Here is a 25,647-nt window from a genome sequence, read left to right as displayed (position 1 = left end):
GTGATTGTAGTTATGCGTTTTAATAGTTCACCTTTTATCGCTTAATAAGAATTATAACGATTGCTTATTGCTCTCTTGTTGGCAGCGATCCACTTTGCTGGCTGCTGTTAATATTGGTCATAACGGTGTAATGCCGTTAAAAATGGTACTTGATGCCGTTTGATTTCAAGTACAAGGTCTTCGGTGTCAGTTAACGTAGCCAGTTTTATTGAGTGGTTGTTGTTTTTAGTTGTTAGGCTATACCGATCAGACCTCGGATACGACAGGCTTTCGACATTGAATGCCATTCGCAGTGGAGCTAATACTATCTTCTTAGACTCCCTCCCATACGAATGGCGTACATGGAGTCAAATCATCACCAATAATAATAATAGAAGACACCTTCGCGCAACTTCGTGTTGGATATTATAGTGGATTACCTACCTATTCAGACTGAACCTCGATATATCCAATAATGTCCTGCATGGAAAGAGTCTCCGCATGACACTAACCACCTCTTTGTAGGCCCAATTAATTCCATCCATTTAACACTACTTTCCGTTTGCTCCGAATCGTCGAAACAGTTCGTTTCCGGGCCATCCCGTTAGACGACTTCGATGACAATTGACTTGTCCTTGCTGGTTCAGGCAGATTTGGGTAACATTAATTGATAGGTCCAAATTGTTTGTCGGAGCAATGGTAATGATTTTTGGGTTCTTCGAATAATAAAGGGATTTTCAAAAAGAGCATTAAAGTTATAGTTTTTTTTTAATAAAACAAAGACTATTTGCGACGTATTGTGAAAGTAAAATCGATGCCATTATATATGGAGCTCAAATCGCACGACCGAGATGGCCAATTGACCGGGCAATTTCGTGAGATAACACGTTCACCGAACTTGGTTTTCAATAAATTGTTTCTGATATTCACCGAGTGCTTGTGGCACCGTCCTGTTGAAACCACATATTGTCCAAGTCCATATCATCCAATTGGGATGAAAAATATACGGTTATCATTGAGCGGTCGCGATTCTCATTCACAATGATGTCGCCGACTCATAAACTGCACCAAACTGTAATTTTTTCGGGTGCAATGGTGACTCATACATGTCGCCATGTCAGTACGTGTGGATTGCTGTCTGATCAGTAAAACATATTTTGCTTATTGACGTAGCCATTCAGCCAGAAATGAGCCTTATACATAGGACCTAGCCACTGACTCTGAATTTCGGTAGTAAATGTTAATAATTTCGACTCGTTGTAGGGTCGTATATTTTTCCACGATGAAATGGCAATCCTTACTGAAGATAAATTTGTTTCATCAGCTGGCAACTATTGCACATTAAGGTCTTTATTGCTGCAGTCTTTATTGCTTGCTTCCAATGAAAAGTGCTATTTAAAAATAATTCGCAATAAATCACAAGTTCAAAATAACAAATTATGTAAGAGGTTTTCCAATTAAATACAAATTTTAGCGAAGAGATTGCATTCGCAACGAGCACTCACTCACGTTTTCACTCAACAGTTTTTTTACTGCTATCAATAAATAACTGTTTTTTTTTTCACTTATAACAATTACTAATAATATTAACCATTATAGAAATGCATTGCGTTTGATTTTAAACTATATAGTATTGTAGTTTGTGAATGCTCTAATGCTCTATTTGCATGACAACGCTTTCATTCAACTCCCGTTGACGTCACGTATCCGGTAAATAAACGGCGAATTTTCTATTAATAACTGCATTGTCATGTGGCGCTTGCTTTTTTGCTCTTTCGTATGTAGGCATATAAATAAATAATTACAAAGGCGCAATAGTTTTCCCGGAAAACCGCACTGCGAATGCACTTGTAAATTTTTTCTTTCTTATAAGTTATATTCCTACTGATTACAGTGCGCGCGCTCGCTGTCGCTCATACGTTCTCATTGCCACCCTGTGTTTAAATAAATCTATGTGTGTGTGTGTTCGCAAAAGCACTTGACGCATTTCCGTTGTACTCAGCCTGCCGCCTGCTGTCGATCATGGCATTCCAATTGTCTAAAGTTTCTACATTTTTGGCGCTGTTTTGTATCTGGTTTTTGTGCTCATATTTCAAAATACACGCTAATTGCGGCCGGTTTTCTGCCACCACAAGTTCAGTGTGTTTAATGAAAGTGCAACGTTTGTTTAATTTATATTTTGTATTTTCTTTGTTTTTTTTTAGTTTCTTTTGCGCACTGACATTCGCAAATGTTTCCTTTATGCATGTAATTTCTGTTTTTTTTTTTTTTGTTTTGTTTTTGTAGTGTCAATGCCTCTTCGCCTCGTGTCTGTACGGAAATTCAAATTTCGCGCTCTTCTTGCTCTCATCCTGTACTCTCTTTTACATACATTTGTATGTATGTACGTACACATTTTAGGCGCGTGCTGCTCATAATATTGGCATTTATTGTGTGCAATTTTATTGCGCAAATTGCTTTTTTGTTGGTTTTGCAATATTTTTTGTTGTTTTTCTTTTTTTTGCAATCTTTTTTTGTTGTCTTCATGCTATTGTCAAGCGTCTGTGTAATTGCGTTTAGTTGTTGTTTTTGTTTTTTCTTGTCGGCGCTCTACTTGTGTCAACATCCTTCTCCTTGTTGTGCACCCTGTTGCGCTCGCCGCATCGCCACTTGTAACTTCCGGCGTCGTGCACCTTGATTGGCTGGAATTTTTCGCTTTCTCGCGCATCATGCTGCGATCGTTGTGGTGAACTTCCGTTACACTTCACCTCTCTCTCGTGCGCGCGCGTACTTCGCGTGTGTGCGTGCGCATAATTTAGTGCATAACTTGTCAGCACAATTGGAGCATTGCATTTAGTTGACACTGTTGTTATTGTTGTTTTTTTGTTGTATGACTGTGTCGTGAAATGCGCACATAGCAATTAATTACAGCTTGTGTTTTGTGCTTTTCATTATTTTTGCACATTTGCTTCGTTCTTTATTGTATTGTTTATTTAATTTTTTTCTTGCTTTCTGCCTTGTTTGTTTTCGCCGCATTCATTTGCACTCGCACTAATATAAGCGCAGTATATTTAAATTTTTTTCTTGGGTAATAAATCAAAGCGCGCCACTCACTGCATCCAATCGTTGATTGCCTTGTAACTGCCACTTTAACGCCGTCATTGTATTTTTTTTTTGCTGTTTGTTTTTTTGCGATCCTACTGTTTTTTTTTATTTTTTGTGTTTTTATTTGTTTGCCATTCTGTCAATCTTTTTGTTTTTCCACAGAAATTTCAGTATAAAAAGTAGTGAGTCAGCAGCGAGAAAAAGGTCATCACGTTTGCAGAGCGCGCATTGCATGCGATAGCAGATATTAAGAAAAAAAATTTTGTAATAAAAAATGCCTGCACATTCTTTAAGTATGCACTTTTTATTTTTTCTGTATTTTTGCAATTTCATGCGTCAAATTTCAATCGTAAATTCCTTTGTTGTTTGCTGTTATTTCACACACACACACAGCGTTTCTCTTTCGCTTTGTAGTTGCTGTGTGCATTTTGTTGCTTTTTTTTTACACCCACAACTCGTCTGCAGAATTAAGCATACATACATATATTCTTTTCACAGCGCTGAAGTCTGCTTTCTATTTTTTTGCCATATACACATATTCATACATATAAGTGTGTGTATGTGTAACACACGCATACATTTATATTTTGTTTGATGCCGTTAATTTTATTAGTTTGCATTGTTTTTATCGCCATTCGCTGCTGATCGTCATCTACGCAGCTGAGAGCGCACCGTTTTCTTTGTTGTCTACCTTTGCTGCTCCATGTATTGTCGCGGCTTGATGAGCAGCTTTGTATTTCGCCGTCACTTTATTCACTTTGCTTTATTTAAAATTTGTTTTAATTCTATATGTAAACGCAGCTGCTATGAATTACTTCTTGTTAATGTATCTTAAAAGTTGTTATTTAAGAAAAAAGTGTGGAGCTCTGTGAGTTCATTAAATTAATTGTTTTATCTATTAATTGAACTGCAATTATTGTTCTTAAGTATCGCTGCTGTGTTCGGAGTTTTGCCTCAAATCGCATTTGCATAATTTCTCTTCTGTTCTCTTTCTATTCCTATTCGGTTTTGTGTTTTTGTACACACATTTACACATTTATAATTTATATTATTACTATTCTTAATATCTATTAGAAATTTCGAATATTTTTCATATAATAAATATAATATTTGCAAGGATAAGAACAAAATATATCGAGTATTGCAATTATCGGTTTGCCTAATCTGTAATAATTTTATTGTGTGTGCGTACGATCAACTTTTTCATTTTAATGGTCTACACACTAATTATCATATGGAAATATTGAGTTGTTTGAAATTTAGCATAAAAATGATATTAATTTATACTAAAGCCTTCTAAATTTTTATAATAATCATTTAAATAATTTCATTTACATATATTTGTTTTTATTATGCATATATGTATTTCTGACAGTATTTGTTTATTTCCATCGCAATCACCTTTAGCACAGTTATGCGCATTTTTTCACTTTCTCCTATGTACCATCTTTTATTGTATATTCTGTTTATGCGTTTACGTTCTAATGCATTTGCTGTGTGTTGTGGTGTGTTCTATGACGACGGCGTCATTTGTTATTCGTCATTTGAGCTTTCGAGTGTCTTCACCTTCATTGCCGTTTCTCGATTATTTTTATGTCGTTGTTGTTACTGTTTTGTTTTTATTGTTGTTATTAGATTTTTCCATTTGTTTATTACAGTTGTTATTTATTATTATTATGAGTAACGACGACGCTTCTTCAATGCGTTCTCTCTTGTTTTTGCGGGTTTTGTTATTGTTTTGGTTACTGTTATTAGTTTTGTGGTTGTTTACAACGTCGTATTTTGTATTTGCTATATATTGCAATACGGCCACTTGTTTTGTTTTTGATTTTATCTATGGTTTTGAGACTTGAGTACATTTTATGTATGTATTGGTATTTAAGACTTGAGGCCTTAAATTAATCAAAGCCCAGACGCGACTGCGTAGACATTCTGCTCCATTTGCAGTTAGCTGTAAAGTCATATATACGAGTATGGTGCGGTCACTGTGTGGCCTTGATGGCTAACGAACTGCGCCATCAAGGTTGAATAACCAAGCGTTAGCGTCTATTCACTCTTTTTTTATTTCAATTATTTTTTGTTTTCAATTATTTTTGTTGTTTTATTTAATGCCTGCATATATGCGTTTTGTTTTTTGTCAAGTCATTCTGGAATTTTTAATTGTTTCTAATTTTTTAGTAACTCATTCTATATCATTCTACTTGATACGTTCGCACACGAAGCGTTAATGAGTGTTTTAAACCATTTGTTGCTTTTTTTTTTTAATTTATTTAACTGCAATTATTATCAATGTGGTAAACAATTGGCCTATAGTCATTTACGACTTTAAATTTTTATTGAATGCCTTTCCGTCATTGTGATAAGAAATATCACTTCACAATGCATGTGCTTATTGCAACATTGTCCCTGACAGGTGCAATCATAATCATGTTCTCTATTATTTACGTTGAAATTCAACTTTATGACAGCTGGCGCCATGCACTTGCGCGCACTTCAGTCGTTAATTACAGTAGCTATGCAGAGATAAAGACAATATTATGCAAGTTGTTTTTAAAACAAACAAAACAGAAATTTCTTGAAAATAGAAAATTATTTATTATTTGGGAGAGAAATTTTTAGTCGATTTTTCATATCAATACATTGTTGGACACCATGAAATAGATTTAAAGAGAAGCTTAACCGCTTAATCGAGCTATAAGACGATATATTGTTGAAAACCCTTTTAAGAATTTTATTACGGTACCTAGGATGTCACTGAAACAAGAAAACAGTCTCATGAGTGAGGTGAGGGAGGTCGTCAAAGATCAACAAAAATATAGGCGAACACTCATTTCATTTCACTAAGTTTCATTTCACTAAGTTTATTAGTTGTTTGCACAAGTCGCGTCAAGGTGAAAAGGTCACTTGTCAAATACTAACAGTACAAACATCTATAAAAATTCCTATCTGTTAAATTCGCAAACGTAAAAAATCGGCAAAAAAGCGCGCAATAAAGATAAGCATATTTGAAATGCGACGTTGTCTGACGTCATAACACCAACGTTATTGATAAGCGTTAACTACTTCAGAACGTTACAACAATTTGGAAGGAAAAAAATAGTAAAAGGGAAAAAAGAAAATTAAATAAAATCTGCAGCGTGTGAACAAGTATGTAACTTAGTCTAGATCCAGCTTATTGGAGTTTTAAAATAGAAGAATTAAAAAGAAAAAATGGTGACAGAGAATGCGAGAATGCTAGTAAACAATTAAAAATGTTAAAGTTTCTGCTAACTCACCGCAAGTCAGTAATCTGTTAAATAAAAGGTGAATTACCAGAGATTTCTCTTAAAGTTTCTATGAGTTTCTGAATTTTGAATTAAGAAAACTATCCGCAAGTCTTGTGTGACATAATTTAATTTCTATGCTAATTTTTTTGAACTTATTGCAATTATACTTAAATTATTTCATGCATTTTCAAGCGAAATATTCATAGATAACAAACATTCTAAATTTCGCAGCGACACATGTTATCGATAATTAGCAGCATAACAGTCTAAATGGCAAAATACAATTAGATTAAATTGCAGTCTTTCGAATAACGCATAAATTATGCAATATTTCGACTTTGTACCCACTCACGAAACGCTAACCAAATAAGCAGTGAGTGAGCTTTGATTCATGCGTTTATTTTTTAGAATATACCGTTAGGCATTAAGATGTCGTGGGCTTTGCAGCATAAAGCTCTTGCGTAAACATTTCTACAAGTTCTCTGCTCTCACAAACATTTCGGTATTTGCTAAGATATCCCATTTAACAAATTTCGTCTAATAAGTCGGCGCATATGCGCTACATAATTCATTTTCATTTCACTAACGACGCGATAATATAATCAAGAAAATAAAATTAAACTAAATCAACACCAAAACACACACAAAAAAAAAAGAAATAAAAACACAAGAATTCAGGCAAATGTAAGTAAGTAGAAGCGAGAAAAAAGTAACAAATACAAATAGCGACAAGGAATAATTGAAATGAAAAGAAAAAGTCCACAGAATAGCAATATGGATTTGTACGAGTATGTGTGTAGGTAGTGACTGTTGGCGGCGGCGGTGGCAAGAGCAGCAAATTTAATAAAATTTAGGTCACACATGACGACGTCGACGACGGCTGGCAAGCCAGCAAGCAACTGCGCTATTATGACGAACGAGAGGCCGGGGCCGACCGACTGACTATATACATTGTATACTGTCGGCAAGCACAGCACACCGTACATCCGACTCACACGCTATAGAGAATGTTCGTTTGCCGCTTCCAGTCGTTTGACCGTACACCGCACACAGCACACAGCAGTGCTAGACGCCAATGCGTTCGTCACGCCAACTTTCCGTCTGACTAACTGTTTGTTGGTGTGTCCGCTTATGTGTCGATCTATCTGTCTGTATGTTAGCTCAATCAGCCAACCAACCGACGTATTGTCTATGTGTCTTCGACATGCAGCACTGTTGCTGCATAGTTTTATAAAAGCGTTTGAACGCTGTTGCTGTGCGCCAGAAACTCTTACGTCAAGTTCTTGTTTTTGTTTGTTTGTATGCATAATTGTAGGTGGTGGAGCTGGCGGTGGCATATGGTTCGTGCTCGGTGGCGGTGTTTGGCTCATACATACAAATTTACCTAAATAGATTTGTTCAATGTAACGCAGGTAGTGGCACACTTGCAAATAGTAGTGTTGGCCGGCAAGTAAGCGAGTCTGCTCATATTATGTTCCGTCTGCCAAAAAATTTCTTCATTTAATAGTTACATATTAAAAAGTAAAAAGCATTTTTGTGTTTATCACATTTTTATGCGCAATAATTTTTTATACACTTATTTAAGTACTTATTTTCATAACGTTACGTTTATGACAACATGTTTAGCCGACCTTAACTCGACGCTGTAATTACACTTTGTTGAACTCTTTGCTCTCAAGCTCAAGTTTTCACCTAAGTAATGTAGATATTTTAGTTTTTTCCTCACTTGGTTTGTTGTTGTAGCAGCGACCGAAAAGTTTCCCTAATTATTTTTTAGAAATGCTGCCGAGTCGACAGTCTTTGGTCGGATAAGAATCCGGGTCCGTTCCGTTTACGTAGAGCCGACTGTCGTGGGAATGTTTCAACTCGCTTGAGTTCTCAAGTTAACCGTAACTATTCGTATTTATATCCAACGAGTCACGAATACTATGGGCTGTAGCATAAATTCCAACAAAACTGAACTGTTTCTTTTCACTAGAAGGTACAATATACCGGAAGCCTCATTGCCTTCGATGGGCGGAACTTGTCTCCATCCAGTGGATAGAGTTAAGTAACTAGGGCCCACCCTGGACAAAAAGATCTAATGTAAATCCAAAATTGAGAAGAGAGCTAACCTCAGTTGCCTTTTATTGCTGTAGCTGAGTCTTTGGAAAAAGATGAGGCCTCGCACCAAATGTGGTTCACTAGTTATATGAAACTATAATGTTCTATGGGATACTCGTGTGATGGCGGCCGCTGGAAAAGGCCTCACTAGTTTAAAAGCTAGTAAGTGTTCAACGAAGGGCTTCGGGGACGTTTAGTGGAAAGGAGTCGTTGGAAGAGAGGCATTTTGGGAGGCTTTCGGGAACTCCACATCTACCATAGTTTCAGGCTTCCCTATCGTTTCAGCGTTTTTCAAGCTAAAGTGAAAGTAAGGCAGCGGAAAATATATTGCAGAAGGTATACCGTTTTTCTCGCCCTCAGCAAAGTTTACCTCTCTTTAGACGCAGGAGGTCTTACTGCCCATTGTACATTCGGGATCCACGGTGTAAGTTAAAAATCTTACCGTATGCTAGCTGTAGAAGCTGCATGAAGGAGGACGAGGTCGAAACATTTCATCAGTTTCTTCTGGAATGTCCACCCTTTGCGAGATAAAGAAAAATATTTCGCGTATCTTACTTTTTCGAACAAACTTGCGAAATAGCGAATATAGAAGTGAAAAATCTCTGCAATTGCTAATCTAGGGGGAGATCCTGGCATCAAAAATGCTACTAATAATACCATCGGAATTCCTTGAGATGAGTTTCTTGAGAAGGAATTTTCATGAGAGAACTTCAAGATTAATAACCGTTTACCAATTTCGGCCCACCATCCGAAACTCAGGCTTGCAAACTTCAGACCTCGTTTCTTCTTTCAATTAAAATACACTATTTACGTTTAAGGAAAACTAGAAAAGTGCATTGAACTCTTCTCTCTTTGATGTTATTGATTTAACAGCCGGCTGCAGTTGTTTCACGGCACACATTGATTTATAGCCTTTTAATAATGAAGTGCAGATGCTGAGTTCATATGCGGTGCTGTCACCCTCGAAACGCAGCGCTTACTACATACTGATCGTCTGCCAGCGCCACACGATGCGCTGCGCAAGCGTTCCACTACCAACTGCAAACACACAAATGGTGGAAATGTGCAACTGTACGCGCTGAAGACAGCAACAGCAGATATATACTCTGTATGCAGACTGGCAAGCAATTGAAGATGTACATAAACAGCATACAAAAATATTCTAAAAATAGCCAGAAGCAGCGGTATATGTTCTCCTGCTTCTTCAAATGCACCTGAGCAACAAAGTCAACAGACTATTGCTTTAACAACTATTACTGTAGGTAAATATGTATGTATGTACGTATGTCTGCAGTTGCACAGTCGCGGCGTCTTCAAATTAAACTGTCATAGCCAGGATGAGGCAAAGAAACCGCAGACATGAACGCAGGCGCAACACCGGCTGCAATTTACACAGAGGGAGACAGTCGTAATAAAATGGAGGCAAATGTAATGAGGGGAGATCGATCAACAAAAACAAAGCGTGACGAGACGAGACGACGAAGGAAGTCAACAACCAGACAAATGGTACAACGACAAATAACAACAAACAACTCGCAAGCGTACACGCAAAGTCAGAGTTGATTTGGTTGCGCTCAAAGTCAAGTTTCTGTAAGCTTACACTCAGCGCCGACAACCAACTGCAGCTGCAAGTTTATTGCTTATTTCAATTGCCATGCCGGCAGTGCGGATGATTAAGCGAAAAAAGTGGATCAAATACTCGGGGTACAGCGCGGTATGAGTAGGAATGTGTTGGAAATGAAAAGAGCAATGAAATAAAAATAAATTAATTGAAAATCATCGCCACATTCGTTGTGTTTGAGGCTAAGAAACAGCTGCATGTTGAAATCTATATAGCTTTGTTATGCGGTTCTTGGAGAACACCTTGTCATCAAAGCAACAGCCGAAAAAAGTGCCCAAAGCGAGCAAAACGAAATAACTTGCCAAAACCGACGGCGTAAGGCTCAACTTCATTCAGTGGTAGTGTCGACACCAGTCGGAGTTTCCAGCAAGCAATAATATGCACCAAAACACAAAAAGAAAGCAACAGCAGACAATTCATTTGCGCATATACCGGACGCCCCGGCAACGCGGTATACCGCCTTGCGGTAAATACTGAAAAACAGTGCAAACAAATGTATGTGTGCATTGGCCAAACCGATAATGAAGTGGCAATGCCGGACAAACAAATAAATGAGGTAGGAAATGGTGCTGTTGCCATTGTGTATGGTATCGAACGATTATATGAGGGCATAGCGTATCTTGGCACACCATAACACGCTACACGTTGCCACAAAATCAACCGATAACGCTGTTGTTGTTGGTATTTGTTGTTATTATTGTGTTGCAGCTAACGCTTTACAGGCGCTTAATCCAGCCAGCCAGCCGGGCAGCAACCAGTTCGTCGGCTGTTGTTTGTCAGAAACCCAAGCAGCCAGCCCGCCGAAAAACTGGTTTATACGCATTTGCGCCTACCAGCTACGATTTCTGTGGTTGTTTGTACCGCCATATTGTCGATTGCCGGCTTGTATAGTTGTATGTATGTATGTAGTCTGTTTTGTTTTGGCCTTTTCCTTTCTGCGTTGTTATTACATTAAACTTATTGCTTCGCGTCTTCAGTACTCTTGTTCGCGTTGTTGTGCCACAGTTGTTAGTCAGCGGTGTTATAACACGTTTCCTGCATGTTGTTTGCAACTTCCCTATAATTAATATCCGCTTTTGTTGAATTTTACTGTTCTAGGTAGTATTTGGCGATGTAAGAAGTCAGGTTCTTACCCTAGATCGTTTTTACTTTTGTAGACACAGGCTTATATATCACTCCTTCTGTTAGGATTTAGCCTTAGGGGCTTCTCCTGGTTAAATCGACTAGCTATGAAGATAGAGCTCGGACAACCGAGTCCACTGCTTTCAGCTTCAGTTCCATGATGTACGGCTCTACTCTGTACAACCTTTGTTAATATAGGTAGAGGTTCTGTCCTTTCATGATAACAATCTCTAGTTACTTAATTGCAATGATCCAAGATGGGATCCTTCACAAGCTTAAATAATAAAATTTTGCTGGAAATCCAGATATCGTGGACCTTATTCTACTCGGTGGTACTTATATCGCGTTTCCTGCATGTTGTTTGCAACTTCCCTATAATTAATATCCGTTTTTGTTGAATTTTACTGTTCTAGGTAGTATTTGGCGATGTAAGAAGTCAGGTTCTTACCCTAGATCGTGTTTACTTTTGTAGACACAGGCTTATATATCGCTCCTTCTGTTAGGATTTAGCCTTAGGGGCTTCTCCTGGTTAAATCGACTAGCTATGAAGATAGAGCTCGGACAACCGAGTCCACTGCTTTCAGCTTCAGTTCCATGATGTACGGCTCTACTCTGTACAACCTTTGTTAATATAGGTAGAGGTTCTGTCCTTTCATGATAACAATCTCTAGTTACTTAATTGCAATGATCCAAGATGGGATCCTTCACAAGCTTAAATAATAAAATTTTGCTGGAAATCCAGATATCGTGGACCTTATTCTACTCGGTGGTACTTATATCGCTTCGAACATGGCTTTAGCCACTAAAGTGGAGGGTACTTCAGAGCACCGAACGTTTCTATGTTATACAAATATGTAGCGATATCAACGGATGTGGTCAACCTACACGTGTCGGCACTATATTTTAGGAAACACATGATGAGATTCTTACTAATTGTAGGCTTCAACATTAGCTCGAATCCCTAACTGATTAACGACTAAAATCTCGAGTCACAAACGGCATTGTGGCTTAGCAACACTGTTCGTTAGAACAGTATATGTTGCACATATTCGGTTGAGAAACTGAAGAATATGTTATGTGGTAGTTTGAATTTTTGTTAGTGTCGAAATCCTCAAAACTTTACGTCACCCAAAACATTATATAGCCTTTTATAGCAAATTCTAAAAATTAAACGCCCAAAAAGCAAGATAAAAAATATAAAAAAATTCTATGCGGCAACAATAAAGAAAAACATCTAAAAATAAAACAAGCAATAACAATAAAAATGGCAAGTAGGGAATTATTCCACGAAACGGCATTAGAACCGAACCGAAAAGAACAGGTCGTATTGTGAAACTAAAGCCAATGGAAAAAGTAAAGTAAACGACGACAGCACGCAACACAGCATGGCGTAAAAAGCACGCGAAGCAAAGAAAAAGTATATCTGGCGAAGATGAATGAACCGCACGAACTGCAACGAACGGTGCGAAACAGTCAAGATATGGACCGAGTAGCTCGTTGAGTAGCGCGGCAAAGCAGTGGTCGGACACATAATGCTTGAGAAATTAAATAAAAATAGCTGAATTTGATTTTTGAATGTGTTTTAAATATATTTTTCAAGTGTAGAGCTCATGGGAAAAATTAAAAGAACCAAAAAAGTTCTTGTGGAAAGACAGAAACATCAGAAGTATTAGCCGGAAAGGAAACCAAAAGTGGAATGGGTTAAGCGCCACAAGTACGTTTGCACTGACAGTGTAAAATCATAAGATAAACCAGAATATGATAAGCTAAATGCCATCTAATCTTTGATGTTTGTGTTTCTTGTATATTTTTACGAACTGGTTGCTAGCAGTCACTTTCAATCGAGAAAGAACCTCGTTTTTTGAGTAAACTGCTGTACAACCGAAATGAATTCGATGAAGAATAGTTAGGATAGCACTCGGAGGTTTCTGCATTCAAAACAATAATAATAATTGAATGTCGGAAAAACAGACCTTGTCCGATTGAAATCGGGGTCTATTTCGTTGGTTATGGTAATGGCTGTTGTGGGAATCGTCATTTACATCGAAGCTATTAACACTTTTCTTGACTTCCGTCCAGTTAATGGCATGCTTGGAGACAAATCACTACCTACTGTTAACGACGAGCTCGAGTTGCCTCGCGAGTTCAGAGTGACCCTCGCTTATTTTCGTTCTGGATACCGTAGCAGGTTAAACTCCTACTTAACCAGACTAAAATTCGACATATTGAATACTCGATCCTCATTTCACGGGCCTTCTCCAAGATTTGGCCCATGGTGAATATCTTGTATGCGATATTGAGGAGGCTTATTCCACGGTAATTGGAGAACACTGAGATCCGAATCATCGGGCATGCTTTCGTCCGACCAACTCCTTTGCAGAAAGTCTCTCTCCCACCACAAATCCTACACCAAATTATGCGCGCCTTTATATGGCCGCTGTAGTAGATTTCACAAGGACCCACTTTCTTCAGTCCTTGCGCAGTCCGTCGCACTTCTTGTATGGCGTTGATGCCAGCTTTTAATCGTATGAGGACATCAACTTTCTGTGCAGTGGCACCTTCTCAAGTAAGGGACCGGACATTTCAGGTTCACACACTCAAATCATATTTCTTTAAACTTCTCATCCAAGCTTTATTCCATCTTTCCTTGGGGGATTTTTTTTATGTGGACCAAACCGTACAATTAGGAGGGGAGAGGGTGTGAATCGCTTTCTCACTTTGGTTCGCCTCCAAACGGCTGTTTGTTGGCTACACTTGGTCTAAAACCGGAAGTCTTGGCTGCTTGAACATGTGGAGAAGAATCGTTCCTGGGTATATAATTCCGATCATTTTTATGAACGCAACTGTATTTTTTTAAAGCCTTCTCGCTACTTTTGTGACGCTTCTTCTCATGACTCTTGTTTCTGTTTTCATTTCCATATTCGCATTTAAAACTACTGCTGTGCTGACAACTCGCGCATTTGCTTCTCATAAAACGAACTTGACGATGATCGTCTTCAGCGATCATTAACCTCTTTCCTGTTGCTTTAGCATAACACTACCAGCAATAATATGGCTAAGAAATGAAGAAAAAATAAGAGAACAACGCGGCTCCCTTAACGCGCCCGCTCTTGCGGCATATCCATAATATAAACTAAACAAATCGCGCATTTTCAGCAAACAACTGAATATATCTTTTAACTCTCTGATTGTGCAAACAGTTTATTAAAAGCAACAACAACAGCAACAACAATAATAATAAAAAAAGAAACTTGTCATAACAATAATAATAATAACGAAAGTGGTGGAGACACATCATAAGCGTAAGATTTGCTGTTGCTACTGCTGTTGTTGTTGCATCGCGCGTGTTGCGTTGAAAACATTAGGCGTTTGACTCACGTACGCATTTGTTCTTATTTGTAGAGGCATTATACATTTTTTGTTTTGTTGGCGATGGATGGTTGGATGCGCGTGTGCGCGCTGGCGTAGGCCGGCAAGTGAGGATCATACGCCAAACAACTACATACATATATGTTTTATTTTTATAGCCCCACCATATTCATTCGTTCATTCGTTCGTTCGTTGGTGGTAAGTTGATTGTCGCGCGTGCGCGTTGCAGCTGTTCGCTTTGCTTACACGCTAACCATAATTTGATTTGATTTATGTATTTTAGCTGCCGTCTGGCATCAGCGCGCATCTCATACTTACATTTGTGTGTGGGGGCTTACATGAGATAAAGCAGGCTATAAACTTCTCGTACTGCTTGCGAAACAACTGCCAACAATTTTATGGTGTTGCGGCTGACTACATGCTTGTAGGTGTTCTTCTTCGATTGCTTCGTGCACACTTCTCTTATAACTTTCTCCTATTTGTTTTCTTATCGCATCTCCACTATTTTTTTCATCTATCAGTTTCAGTATCTCATGCTCTCCTTTTGCTTAGACCACAATCTTTTTTGCGGTGCAGTCTGGTTTCTAAATTACATGCATTTGTTTCTATGTTACGTGCAATAAATCTGTGTGGCAACAATTTTGTAAGCAAATAACGTCACGGCTTGCTTTTTGTACAACCATTAGTTTGCCTGATATCAACCGGAAATCTACTTTGAAGCTTGCTTGCTGCTGTATAAATGTTTGCGCAGCTGGTTTAATGAGTATTCTAAGAACGCGGAACTGAAGACGACAGCCTTTAAAGTGTTATACAGCTTAAGTTGGGGAAGGTGTAGACTTCACGAAGTGAAAATACAACCGTTAGAAAAAACGATAAAAGCAATTATTACTAGTAGAGTCTCAAAGTGGACTCAGCTTGATTCGTTGAATTTGGTTTGAGATGGCTATCATCCTGACTAGAATGTAGTCTTACACAACTTAACTTATTTTGGCCAAAGAAAGAGGCTATTCCGTATATATTTATTCCCGGTTTAATTTCGAGTAGGTTATGTTCTGTGTTTATACGAGATCCAGATAAACTACTTAGCACCTATATGGTCGCCTCGCTGCAGTAGGACGAAGCTGGTGAAGCTTCAGACTTGTTAGAACACCGCTCTCCGGACAGCCATAGCTCCGGTTCAGCACCTACACAATGAGGCCCGTATGCTATCTGTAAAGGAGCAAAACGAAATGCTCTACAGACAGTTTCTGTAGTGATGCTTTCGTCGAAATGAACTATTCCGACAAGACTACGGATGCGACAAATTTTCGACAAGCACTCAATGTCATTCACAGAAGAGCCATTAACACCTTCATCGACTTTGTCTCCGTGAATGGCGTACTTGGAGATAAAACACCACCCATCGCAGATACAAAGCTCGAGTTACCTCGTGAAACTAGAGTGACCCTCGTTCAATCTCATTCTGGGTACTGTAGCAGCTTAAACTCCTACTTCTCCAGACTAGACCCCAACATACTCAACATAAGTCCTGCATGCAAAGTGACCCCGCATGACACTAACGATCTCTTTGCATGCCCCCCAAACCCCTCTCATCTAATACCCCTTTCTCTTTGATTCGACCCTATCGAAAGAGCTCGTTAGATGACTTCGGTGACTATTAATTTAGGTAGGTTTGGCTAACCGTTACAACAAGAACGAGATCTCGATCGATAAATCCAGTTAGCTCCAAAAGCTTGACCCGATTACTATAAAATCCGCTCCAACTAGTATAGCTCTTGTAACAATGAGCGGCTTTGACCGGTTATAAATATAAGCTTGCTCTGGTTAGTGAGAACCCTGGAACGGAAGAAAGACTAGTTATTAATTAATTGTTCACTTTAAAGTTTTCGTAATGCTTTTGAGAAGTGGAAAATGTGTTAAGTATCAAATGAAAAGTTTATTCGCCTGTAAGTATGCTATAATATGCATTGAAATCAGGAAGTTATTGAATAAGTAAGGTTTTTATGAGGATCTAAGCACTATATCTATAGATTTATGAGAATTTATAATGTTTTTCGAGGGTTTTGACATAATTTGAAATATTTTTTTGATTTCTAATAATATTTTCATAATTTATTCAGTTTTTCTTATCTATCTTATACCTTTACTAATTCTCAATTTTTATTCTTCTCTTTGCAGCCAGTTTCAAGGTCAAATGGCACACGGTTCTTGAGTAACCAAATTTCCTGAATTGTTGTTGTCACGTGTTCTACAAAATCTCTACTAGTTGTAAGCAATTACAACGTCAAATAAATATCTCGAAAATATTAACACAAAAAATTGACAAAAAGTACTAAAATAGAAGTCATTAAATTAAGTAAAGTTACAACAAATACCGTTAATACAAAAGTAAGGCAAACTAAAGTGTTCAAAGGCGTGTTTTTGAAAGTGTTTGAAAAACTGTTTTGTTAAGCCAACAATAAATAAAAAAAAGTGTGTCTACATAAATGTAAAATTATAAGTCTAAAATCACAAATGTTTGAATGTTAACACTTAAAACCGAAAATAAAATATTTGTAAAAAATAGAACCAGGTACACAGGAAACATAAAAAAATACTACTAAAGCAACAGAGCGACGTGTGAAAATGTCACCGTTATTTTTGAATGTCAAGAAGCGATCAAGTACTTTGCGACAAGGCAAGCAATCAGCGTTTGTGCACCACAGTGCAGTGCTGTGCATGTGAAACAACGAAAAATGTCGAGTGGCAAACGCAGTGCAGAGTACACACCAGTTAAAAGTAACAAAATAATATAAAATTAAATAACAGTGAAAATTCATTTCAACTAAGTTTACAAGCGCTGTGCAAGCCAAGAAGTGTGAAGTTGCCAGATACTAAAAAGAATTTATATACAAAGTAAAATTTATATAAATTAAAGTAAGAAAATATCTTCGCAAAAGGTTGGTAGAAGGTGTTTGGCTTGTAAAAAAGTGTTCAACAGTGTGCGTTGTAGCGTGTTACAAGTGTAAAGCAAAAAAAATATTTAATTTTCCTACGCTCTACAATAACGTGTGTCAACATTTAGTATTTGTTTGTAGTAGTTGTCAAACTCATTACAACCCCAAATATCCTGCTTTCTCTCTATCTCCAACTCTCAACTTGCTATCACTCCCTGCGTACGCATTGTTATATGTGTGTCCGTGTGCATATTTATAGAATATTTCTTCGTTAAGCAGCTGTTATAAAGAAATTTACATCTATGTACAGAATAGAGGATACCAGCGGTGCCGCAATGGATAAAACCAAGCAGAAATGTGAGTAAAATTTTTAATATTTATAATTTTAGTTAAAATGAGAAATTTAATATAAGTTTATGTTATAATTTATAATATAAATATACTTTATAAAATATTTTATTAATTTTTCTAAAAATCTGGCAACACTGCCTAAAATATGTATAAAAAATTATAAATAAATAAGGCAAGTGAAATTATCATTAATTGTAAATTCCCAGATTCCAGTCTCACTTTCATGCATTTACCCAGTGGTATCACAATGGGCCTCCCAAAGGCCTAGGTGCGTCGTTTGACAGCCACTTAACCTAACCTAACCTTCATGCATTTGGGTCACACTGTATTTATTTAGCTTCTGTGTTACTCGTTATTTTGAAAATATACATTTAGCTAACTCTTGGTTGGTTTTGTCATATCAACAATTTCATATTTTCTAACAGTTTTGATATTTTTGAGTATATGAGGCACTCTGTAAATTTCCTTTCCCTTACTAGACGTGCTAATTTCAACCGAATAATCCAAGAGCTTTTTAATTATATTTTAAACTAATTACTAGCACGTTAGTCTCTTTTTATCGCTCTTCAAAAAACTTGCGCCCGTGAAAGAGGTCTGAATTCCTTCCATTTTCCAAGAACTTTTGAAAACGTTTATAGTCTTCGATCTGTTTTTCTTTTCCATTTCTGCAAAGCTCGGAGTTCCTCAGAATTTCTTCTCAGTTAATCCAGGAGCTTTTGAAAACTTTTGCAGTCTTCGAACAACTTTTCTTTTCTATTTCTGCAAAGCTCGAGGTTCCTAAGATACTTCGTCGTACCTCTCAAGGCTTTGTGAAGAAGTTTGATTGAGCTTCTAATGTTCTGTGTGGTTTGCTTGGAGTTTCAAATCGTCTCCCAATCGAAGCTAAAAATCTGCTTCATGGCAATTCGAAGTTTTTAAATGCTGACTTTAAGTATTTTATAGTTTCTTATATTCGAAATTCGAGACCTCAACTAGTAGACTGTCAGCGAAACATATACTCCAGGGCTTCTAGTGCTTCTACCACAAATAAAAGCTTAGAATTTTGTGTACGTCGTGACTTTGGCTCCATATATATGCATAAAGAGCTATCTAAAAACTCTGAAGTTGTTCGGTCTCACGTTATTCTCACATAATACGAGTATATGTATCTACATCTATATGTGTAATATTACTGCCGTAGCGTGCGAAACAAATTTTCTACTTCACTCGTCATCAGCCGTTCAATGTGTATCTCTTTTTTATTGTTTCCAACAAAAACTTTACTTAGCCTGCAAATATAGACGCACGTTTGTGGGGTTTCCCCTCACACAGCCTCGTTTTTTACGACTCTGACTCACAAAACAAGGCTGTGCATACAGTTTTCTTTTATTGCTTATTGCTGGCCACCTACGGCACCGTACCCAAGCTGACAATGCTGCCATGTTATTGTTATTTGGTTTACCTACCTGTAAAATTTTAAAAACTCAGTTTTTGCGTCGCACCAAAGTACACACCAAAAGTTTTCTTTTCATTTTAAATAAGTTTTTATTTTGCTCTCGAGTTTTAACTACTGTTTTTGCGTTTCTCAACTGCAATGTTTCCCAACAAGCCATTTTGACCTTTTTCCAAATACATTCACCTCAGCTAATTATCTCGCATCTGGCAAAACCTTGACTAATTTTATTTATTTTTATTATTCGAGGTGATTCATAAAGCTTCAGTTATGGCAGCGCCCACCAGCTTAGCTCTCTCATAAATACATTTTTAGTTGGGTGTGCGTGTGTCCTTCCATATGTGTAAATAAAAACATATATTGTGCTCTGACCACTCATAATGTGTATCTATCTAATTGGTTTTTCCTTCAAACAAATTATCTATTAATGACATGAATTTGTTGCGTGGAAATCCACAGGTGTCCATTTTATTTTTGGTGCCATTAGTAATGAATGTTTGTAATCGAAGTCTTCTCTTACCGTCGAACCATTATCTTAGAGTCAGATTTCGAAGTAAAAAGAGTCTCCGAGCAAATATAAGTTAAACAAGGGCTCTCTGGGACTGCACTTTCTTTGCGAGAGCACTAGAAAGGTAGAGAACCGATGCTGTAAATTTTTACGCATGATTATGTGTCTGTCGAATCTTTATTGCTGATTTAGGAAAGAGGTAGGTAAGGTTAATAGGCAGATCTCTGCATATGCAGAAAGTTCTCACGTTCTTTTTTGACAGTTTTGAGCGCTGTCCTAATGGATCAAAAACCCATAAGATTCAGCAAAATGCTTGGAATCTGTTACGATCTTCTTGAGTCGGCTAACGTCAATTCTAGCCAATTCGCTAGGTTCTCCAAAGGTAAGCTTCCAAGGTGTTTCAACTTCATCTTAGATGATTCCACCTCACCTTCCTCGGGCCAACAAAGGACTTCGCAACTGCACATGTGTTGGGTGTTGGCCATTGCTTGGCGAGCTCAAACGAAGTCTTTATGTCCAGCGCTCTTGCGCAAGTGAACCATGTCCTGCCAACCTGCTCCCATTCCGACGTCAATGTTGCTAGGGTCATTTCGCGGTAGCGGGAGGTACGGTTTTGAATTTCGAAGCGAAAACGTCCCAAGGAGAAAATATGCTAAATGAGCTTACTCTGCTATTTCATACTCGAGAGCTTACTTGCGAGTTCACTTTTTCTTAAATCAATTTTTTCACCAGATCCCTAGAGAACTGATACTGTGTGTCCTTAGTGCACCGTTATGAATCTGTCACACTAGATTTGTAGCTGATTTAGCAAAGGTTAGGATACGGATTCACTGCCGTTTCATCAACGTCGGGTCTATTTAACCGGAATGAACCTTAGTCATATTTATAGTGTATTAGATGCATAATTACTACGGGTTTTCCAAAATTTCTTCGTTAGTTTGACCATGAGTCAAGGCTTAGTTGTTAACCTATAAAATAGGTGTGGGAGTCATACATATACACATTAAAAAATAAAGTCAAATCTATGTCGACGAAGTTGACTCATTAGTTCTCAGCTGCTGAGTTTTTTTTTATAAATATAGAATTTTCATATAAAAAAATCACACGCCAATTAAGTGGCTCATTAGACATAGTAAACAAGACAAGCACTCACGCCCACAGCCGGGCAAAAATTTGACAATTGACTCACTTAAGACAATGCAAAAAACGTTGGATTGTCTATTGTGGACTTGCAGCGCTAACGAATGACTTTAGAACTATTTGATGACCTTCGTGTTTCTGCATACATGAGGGAGTATATACTTTAGATTGACATAAAAACAACAAAAACTCATTACTTTTGGTTTAACTAAGCTTAGCTGGAGTTGATAGAGCGTTGACAAGCGCTTAAGAATCAGGGTTGTATTTTTAATATCGAAAATCAAGCAAAACACACATGCAATGCTGATGACATCCCGACGCCAACAACAGCAAAGAATGCCACTCACCTCATCTCATTGGACAGATGGTCAAACACCGGGGTAAAAATAGACGGAAAACATGTCAGAGATTCAAACGAAAGCTTAAGTGCTTGGTAGCTTTTTGTCTATTTTCAGCTGTATGCTAGCCAAAAAATGCGCTCACGTATGCAGCGCTAAATGAGGGGGGATAAAGAGAGAAAACAAAGCCAAAAAAACACAGAAGTCCCGTGGCGTTGATGGGAATGACCAAACATTTTAAGTTTAGCGCTGTCGAAAAAAAAACAATAAAAATAATAGAATTGGAAAAATCAACAAGCAGCAAGTAACGGTATCAAATTAAGCAAGACAAGTCACAGTCAGTTCGAGCATACGGAATGTCTTGCTTTAAGTAAAAATAGGTACGAGTCATATGAAAGCGTTTATTTTGGTAGAAGCTGCAATAAAAACAAAAGAATTAAGAAGAACATGTCAAAGCGACGGTTGAATAAACGATAATGCAACATTTTAAAATAAACGACGAAACATGTAAGGAAGAAACTCAACACAGAGGTGGCAGGAAGTACGACGCACGTCAGCTCCTCCCAGCAGCAAAGCGTGCGATCGACCGACGAAGGGTTCAATGTGCAACAACATGCCACGCGCTCCCCAATACTTAAATTAAGAATCGCTTTTGAAAAACAAAAACAAAAAAATGGAAAGTGTACGCTTGTGCTATAGGTAGGAGGCAGGCAGGGTTCGACTGTGCGTAAGGAACGGCTGACTGCCTGGCTGGTTGGTTGGTTGGTTAGCTGGTGGGATGTCGTTGTCGCTCTTTATACACGCCACAGCTGTTTAAAATTAGGCAAGCAGAGATAGCAACAATAAAAAAGAATAAAAAAGCACACATTAAAATAAAAGTAAAGCAAAAGTGCGCATTCATTCATTCGCCGGTTTATTGAACTCAAGTGGAAAAAATTAAAAGCCTCAAATTAGGGGCAAAAATAATAAAATGTGGCCGAAAATAGAAAGTGTTGCCGAAGTGTGGGAATATATATTTGGTCTGTTTCGAAAAGCGTAAAAAACATGGCTTTTGACGTAAGCTATATGATTTTCGGACTTTCTAATTTTAATTAAAGCAACGGATTTTTTTTAGTATCTGTTTAGTAATGGACTTGTGGAATTTTTTCTTGTTAAAATATTTTTATTTTTATTTTACATGATATTTTTATGATTCCTTAGTGTGCATGTTGTGGTATACTTTATTTTTTTATTTCATAAAATTTTATGATTTTTAAAAATTAAAATAAAATTTTTCTAGTAAAAATTCTATAATAAAATAAAATTTTTCCACAAAAAAAAAATCTAAAATAACGGTAAATTTTTTCTTCAATTAAAAAATAAATTAAGAGTTTTTTATTTTTTTTTAATTTATATTTTTTTTTTTTGGATTTTTTAGATTTTTCAATACTAATCTTATAATATAATGTTTCTTTCTTTTCTTCTATTGTCTCAAATTCGACCTTCCACCGTTCTGTAGCTCCCCTCCCCTCTCACGTTGAAAAATAAATAAATGAATTGTATAGCTACATATATTTTGCTCTTATTCACAGCATTGCAACGCGTCGCCATATTGTCACCAAACATTCACTTGACACTTGACGTTTTGACAGTTTTGCACTATACTTAGAAAACGTCTTTGGTTTCAAGTTTTCCCCCGCTGTTCTTACTATATTTTACACATGCAAGTAGTATTTTTAGTTATATTGATAGATGGTGGCGCGATAGCAATGAATATTAGGGTGTGACGGAAAATTAAAATATATATTTTTTTGAAATTAAAATAATAATAATAAAAAAAAATTTTAAATTAATTTTTCGCTAAAATTCTGCGGTCTTAATGTTGCTTTCCATTCTTTAAATAAAAAAGTGTAATTAAAAATTTTAAATTTTTTTTAAATTAAATTTTTTATTTTTATATTTAATTTTTTTATTTTCATATTTATTTTTTAACCTTCTTATTTTATTGTTAATTTTAATTTTTTTAATTTTCTTATTTTTTTTATATTTATTTTTTTTTATATTTATTTTTTTTTATATTTATTTTTTATATTTATTTATTTTTATATATTCCTAAATTATTTCCTCAACTACAATTTAAACCTCAGCATTCTCAATATAACTTCAATAAAGATATATGTACTTCACCGCCTGCAGCCCCTGTGGCTATGCTACATTTTTACGCTTTTTACTTTAAACATGCTTTTAAAAGCCACACCACTGCGCTCTAATTCGTTAATAACGTGTACGACTATGTTGCTAAACATATAATTAAATTTAATTAAGTTGCTAAGCTGCAATTAAACAACATTTTGCTTTTATTTCATGCTACCAATTCCACTCACTCGTCATTTTTCTGTATTTTTTGTAATTTTTTTATAAAAAAAAAATACCGTTTCACATAGAATTAGCTGTGAGTTATTAGAAAAAAATAATTGCTTGCATTTGCCTTTGCATAGCAATCTATAAACTCCCAACGGCCTCTCAGTCCAACATGCCGGTGTGCCTGGTCTCGCTCTGTTTATGCCTTTACAGCATTTCTTTTGTTTACAACCATTTTTACAAACATACATGCAAATGTAGTCAAAATGCATTATTGATTTATGTTATTTATGATCTGCAGCCTTTCTCTATTAGAAAAAAGAATTTCTTTGCTTCACTATTTCCATTGCCAAACATTGCATTATTTCCTGCCGCCTCCTTTGACTCCCCGCTTTTGTTGCATTTACACCCATCAACTATTTCACTTTCGAAATTGTCAATAAAAATTGCCGCCCCGCTGCCAAGTCGCTGTTATGCCACATTTTTTTACGATTTGCACATGCGTTCTCAATGAATGTCGCTCGTTAAACTCAGCGGAGGCAAAGCGTGTACGAGTGTGTGTCTTTTGAGATGTCTTTTTCTCGCATTTTATTGCATGCGCTCATAATTATGCATTTTGCTCTATTTTTTTTTCCTTTTTTTGTGTCAGTTGATGTCACTATGGCATTTTTAAATTATAAAAATCGCTAATATATTGCTTTAGATTTTTTATTAGATTTCTTTGAAGATTCTGCGCATAACTCATAGAATGGTTAGTTAAACTTTGACGTTTTGCATCTATGCAGTTTCTATGCGAAAAAAGCGATATACTCTCTTTTGGTTGGTATATGAATATATGGCGCCCTGTTTAGAAAAAGATAGAGTTTAAGAAAGTCACGTGAAGAGCTAACCCTTACTTCCAGGATCGTCTTATATTCGAAAACCTTCAGAATAGATTCATCTCTGCTGCATGTCTCTTTGTAAATAACTGCATATCTCGAAGAAGGATTGTAAACCATTTCGCAGAACAGCAGTTCAATTAAAACTTCCTGAATTGGCAATAGATGTCAAATTCCATACAAATTACCTTCAGTAATTCGCAAGTCTCTCTAACTCGAAGTTATTTTGTGTATTATGGTGATTCGATGTAGGGAAGTTCTACTGTTTATATTCTCCATTTTGATCTAATACTCTTTGCCATCTTTCGGGTAAGAAATTGATTCCACGTTCATAAAATGTTTGTCGTCATGATTTGAGGTTAAGGTTCCCCCATCCAAGATATGTTGCAGAAACCGAAACAAGTAATAGACCGAAGGTGACAACCCTAGAGAATATGGTGTGTGTGTGTATGGTAGCACATCCTATGCAATCTGCAAAAGCTTTTGGCGAGTCATGAAACTTGTATAAGATCTCGTTTTATCCTGGTGGAACGCTACTCCATATCTATTGAACAATTCTGACCTCTTTCCTTTTGAAAACCCACTTGTATAAGATCTCATCAAACTTATATAATATCTCGCTTTATCTTGGTGGAACGCTACTCCATATCTTTTGAGCAATTCTGGCCTCTTTCCTTTTGAAAACAGACAACATAACATTTTGTTGGTGATTATCTGTTTGAGCTGGTTCACACTTTTCAGACCATGATCTCTTGCGTCAACATTCTGTTTACAAGAACCCCACTTTTCGTCGCCAGTAACAATGCGAATGGATCACTTATTTGATGTTTGATAAGCAAATCACAGTTGTTAATACGACGTAGTAAATTTCGTTCTGTAAGAACATGAGGAATCCATATGTCAAGCTTCGAAACTAATCCTAGACGTTTAATGTGCTTGTGAATGATCGCGTTAGACAAATTTATTATTTAGCTAACTCTGGAGTTGTTATTCGACAATTTCCAGCGACTAACGGCTTTATTTTATCCACCTCGTCTTCAAGATTACTTCTAGGACGTGGTGGTTCCTCAAGATCGAAAATTGACGGATCGAAATATTTCAAACTAAATTTAGCATTGGCGTTCAGGCAGCCTATTTTCTTCGTACACATCACATAATAATTTTGATAGCAAAACAGTAA

The 25,647-nt window shown here is 36.9% G+C and overlaps 1 protein-coding gene across 2 annotated transcripts in view; it reads left to right on the top strand.

Annotated features, from left to right (window-relative positions):
• LOC105219591 (serine/threonine-protein kinase minibrain) overlaps positions 1-25,647 on the top strand; it is a 65,497-nt gene that overhangs the window by 5,159 nt on the left and 34,691 nt on the right. Inside the window, exons 2-3 of one of the 2 annotated variants that reach the window (XM_054230672.1) lie at positions 16,723-17,483; positions 17,791-17,837. In XM_054230672.1, coding sequence (XP_054086647.1) covers positions 17,816-17,837 — 22 coding nt within the window. In that variant the 5' untranslated portion in view covers positions 16,723-17,483; positions 17,791-17,815. Of the gene's footprint in view, positions 1-16,722; positions 17,838-25,647 lie in introns of both variants that reach the window. The other variant, XM_054230671.1, reaches the window with a different exon arrangement.

Source organism: Zeugodacus cucurbitae, chromosome 5, assembly GCF_028554725.1.
Source record: "Zeugodacus cucurbitae isolate PBARC_wt_2022May chromosome 5, idZeuCucr1.2, whole genome shotgun sequence".
Classification (NCBI taxonomy): domain Eukaryota; kingdom Metazoa; phylum Arthropoda; class Insecta; order Diptera; family Tephritidae; genus Zeugodacus; species Zeugodacus cucurbitae.
Note: the sequence above shows the minus strand (reverse complement) of the source record. Positions and strands in the feature narration are given on the sequence as shown.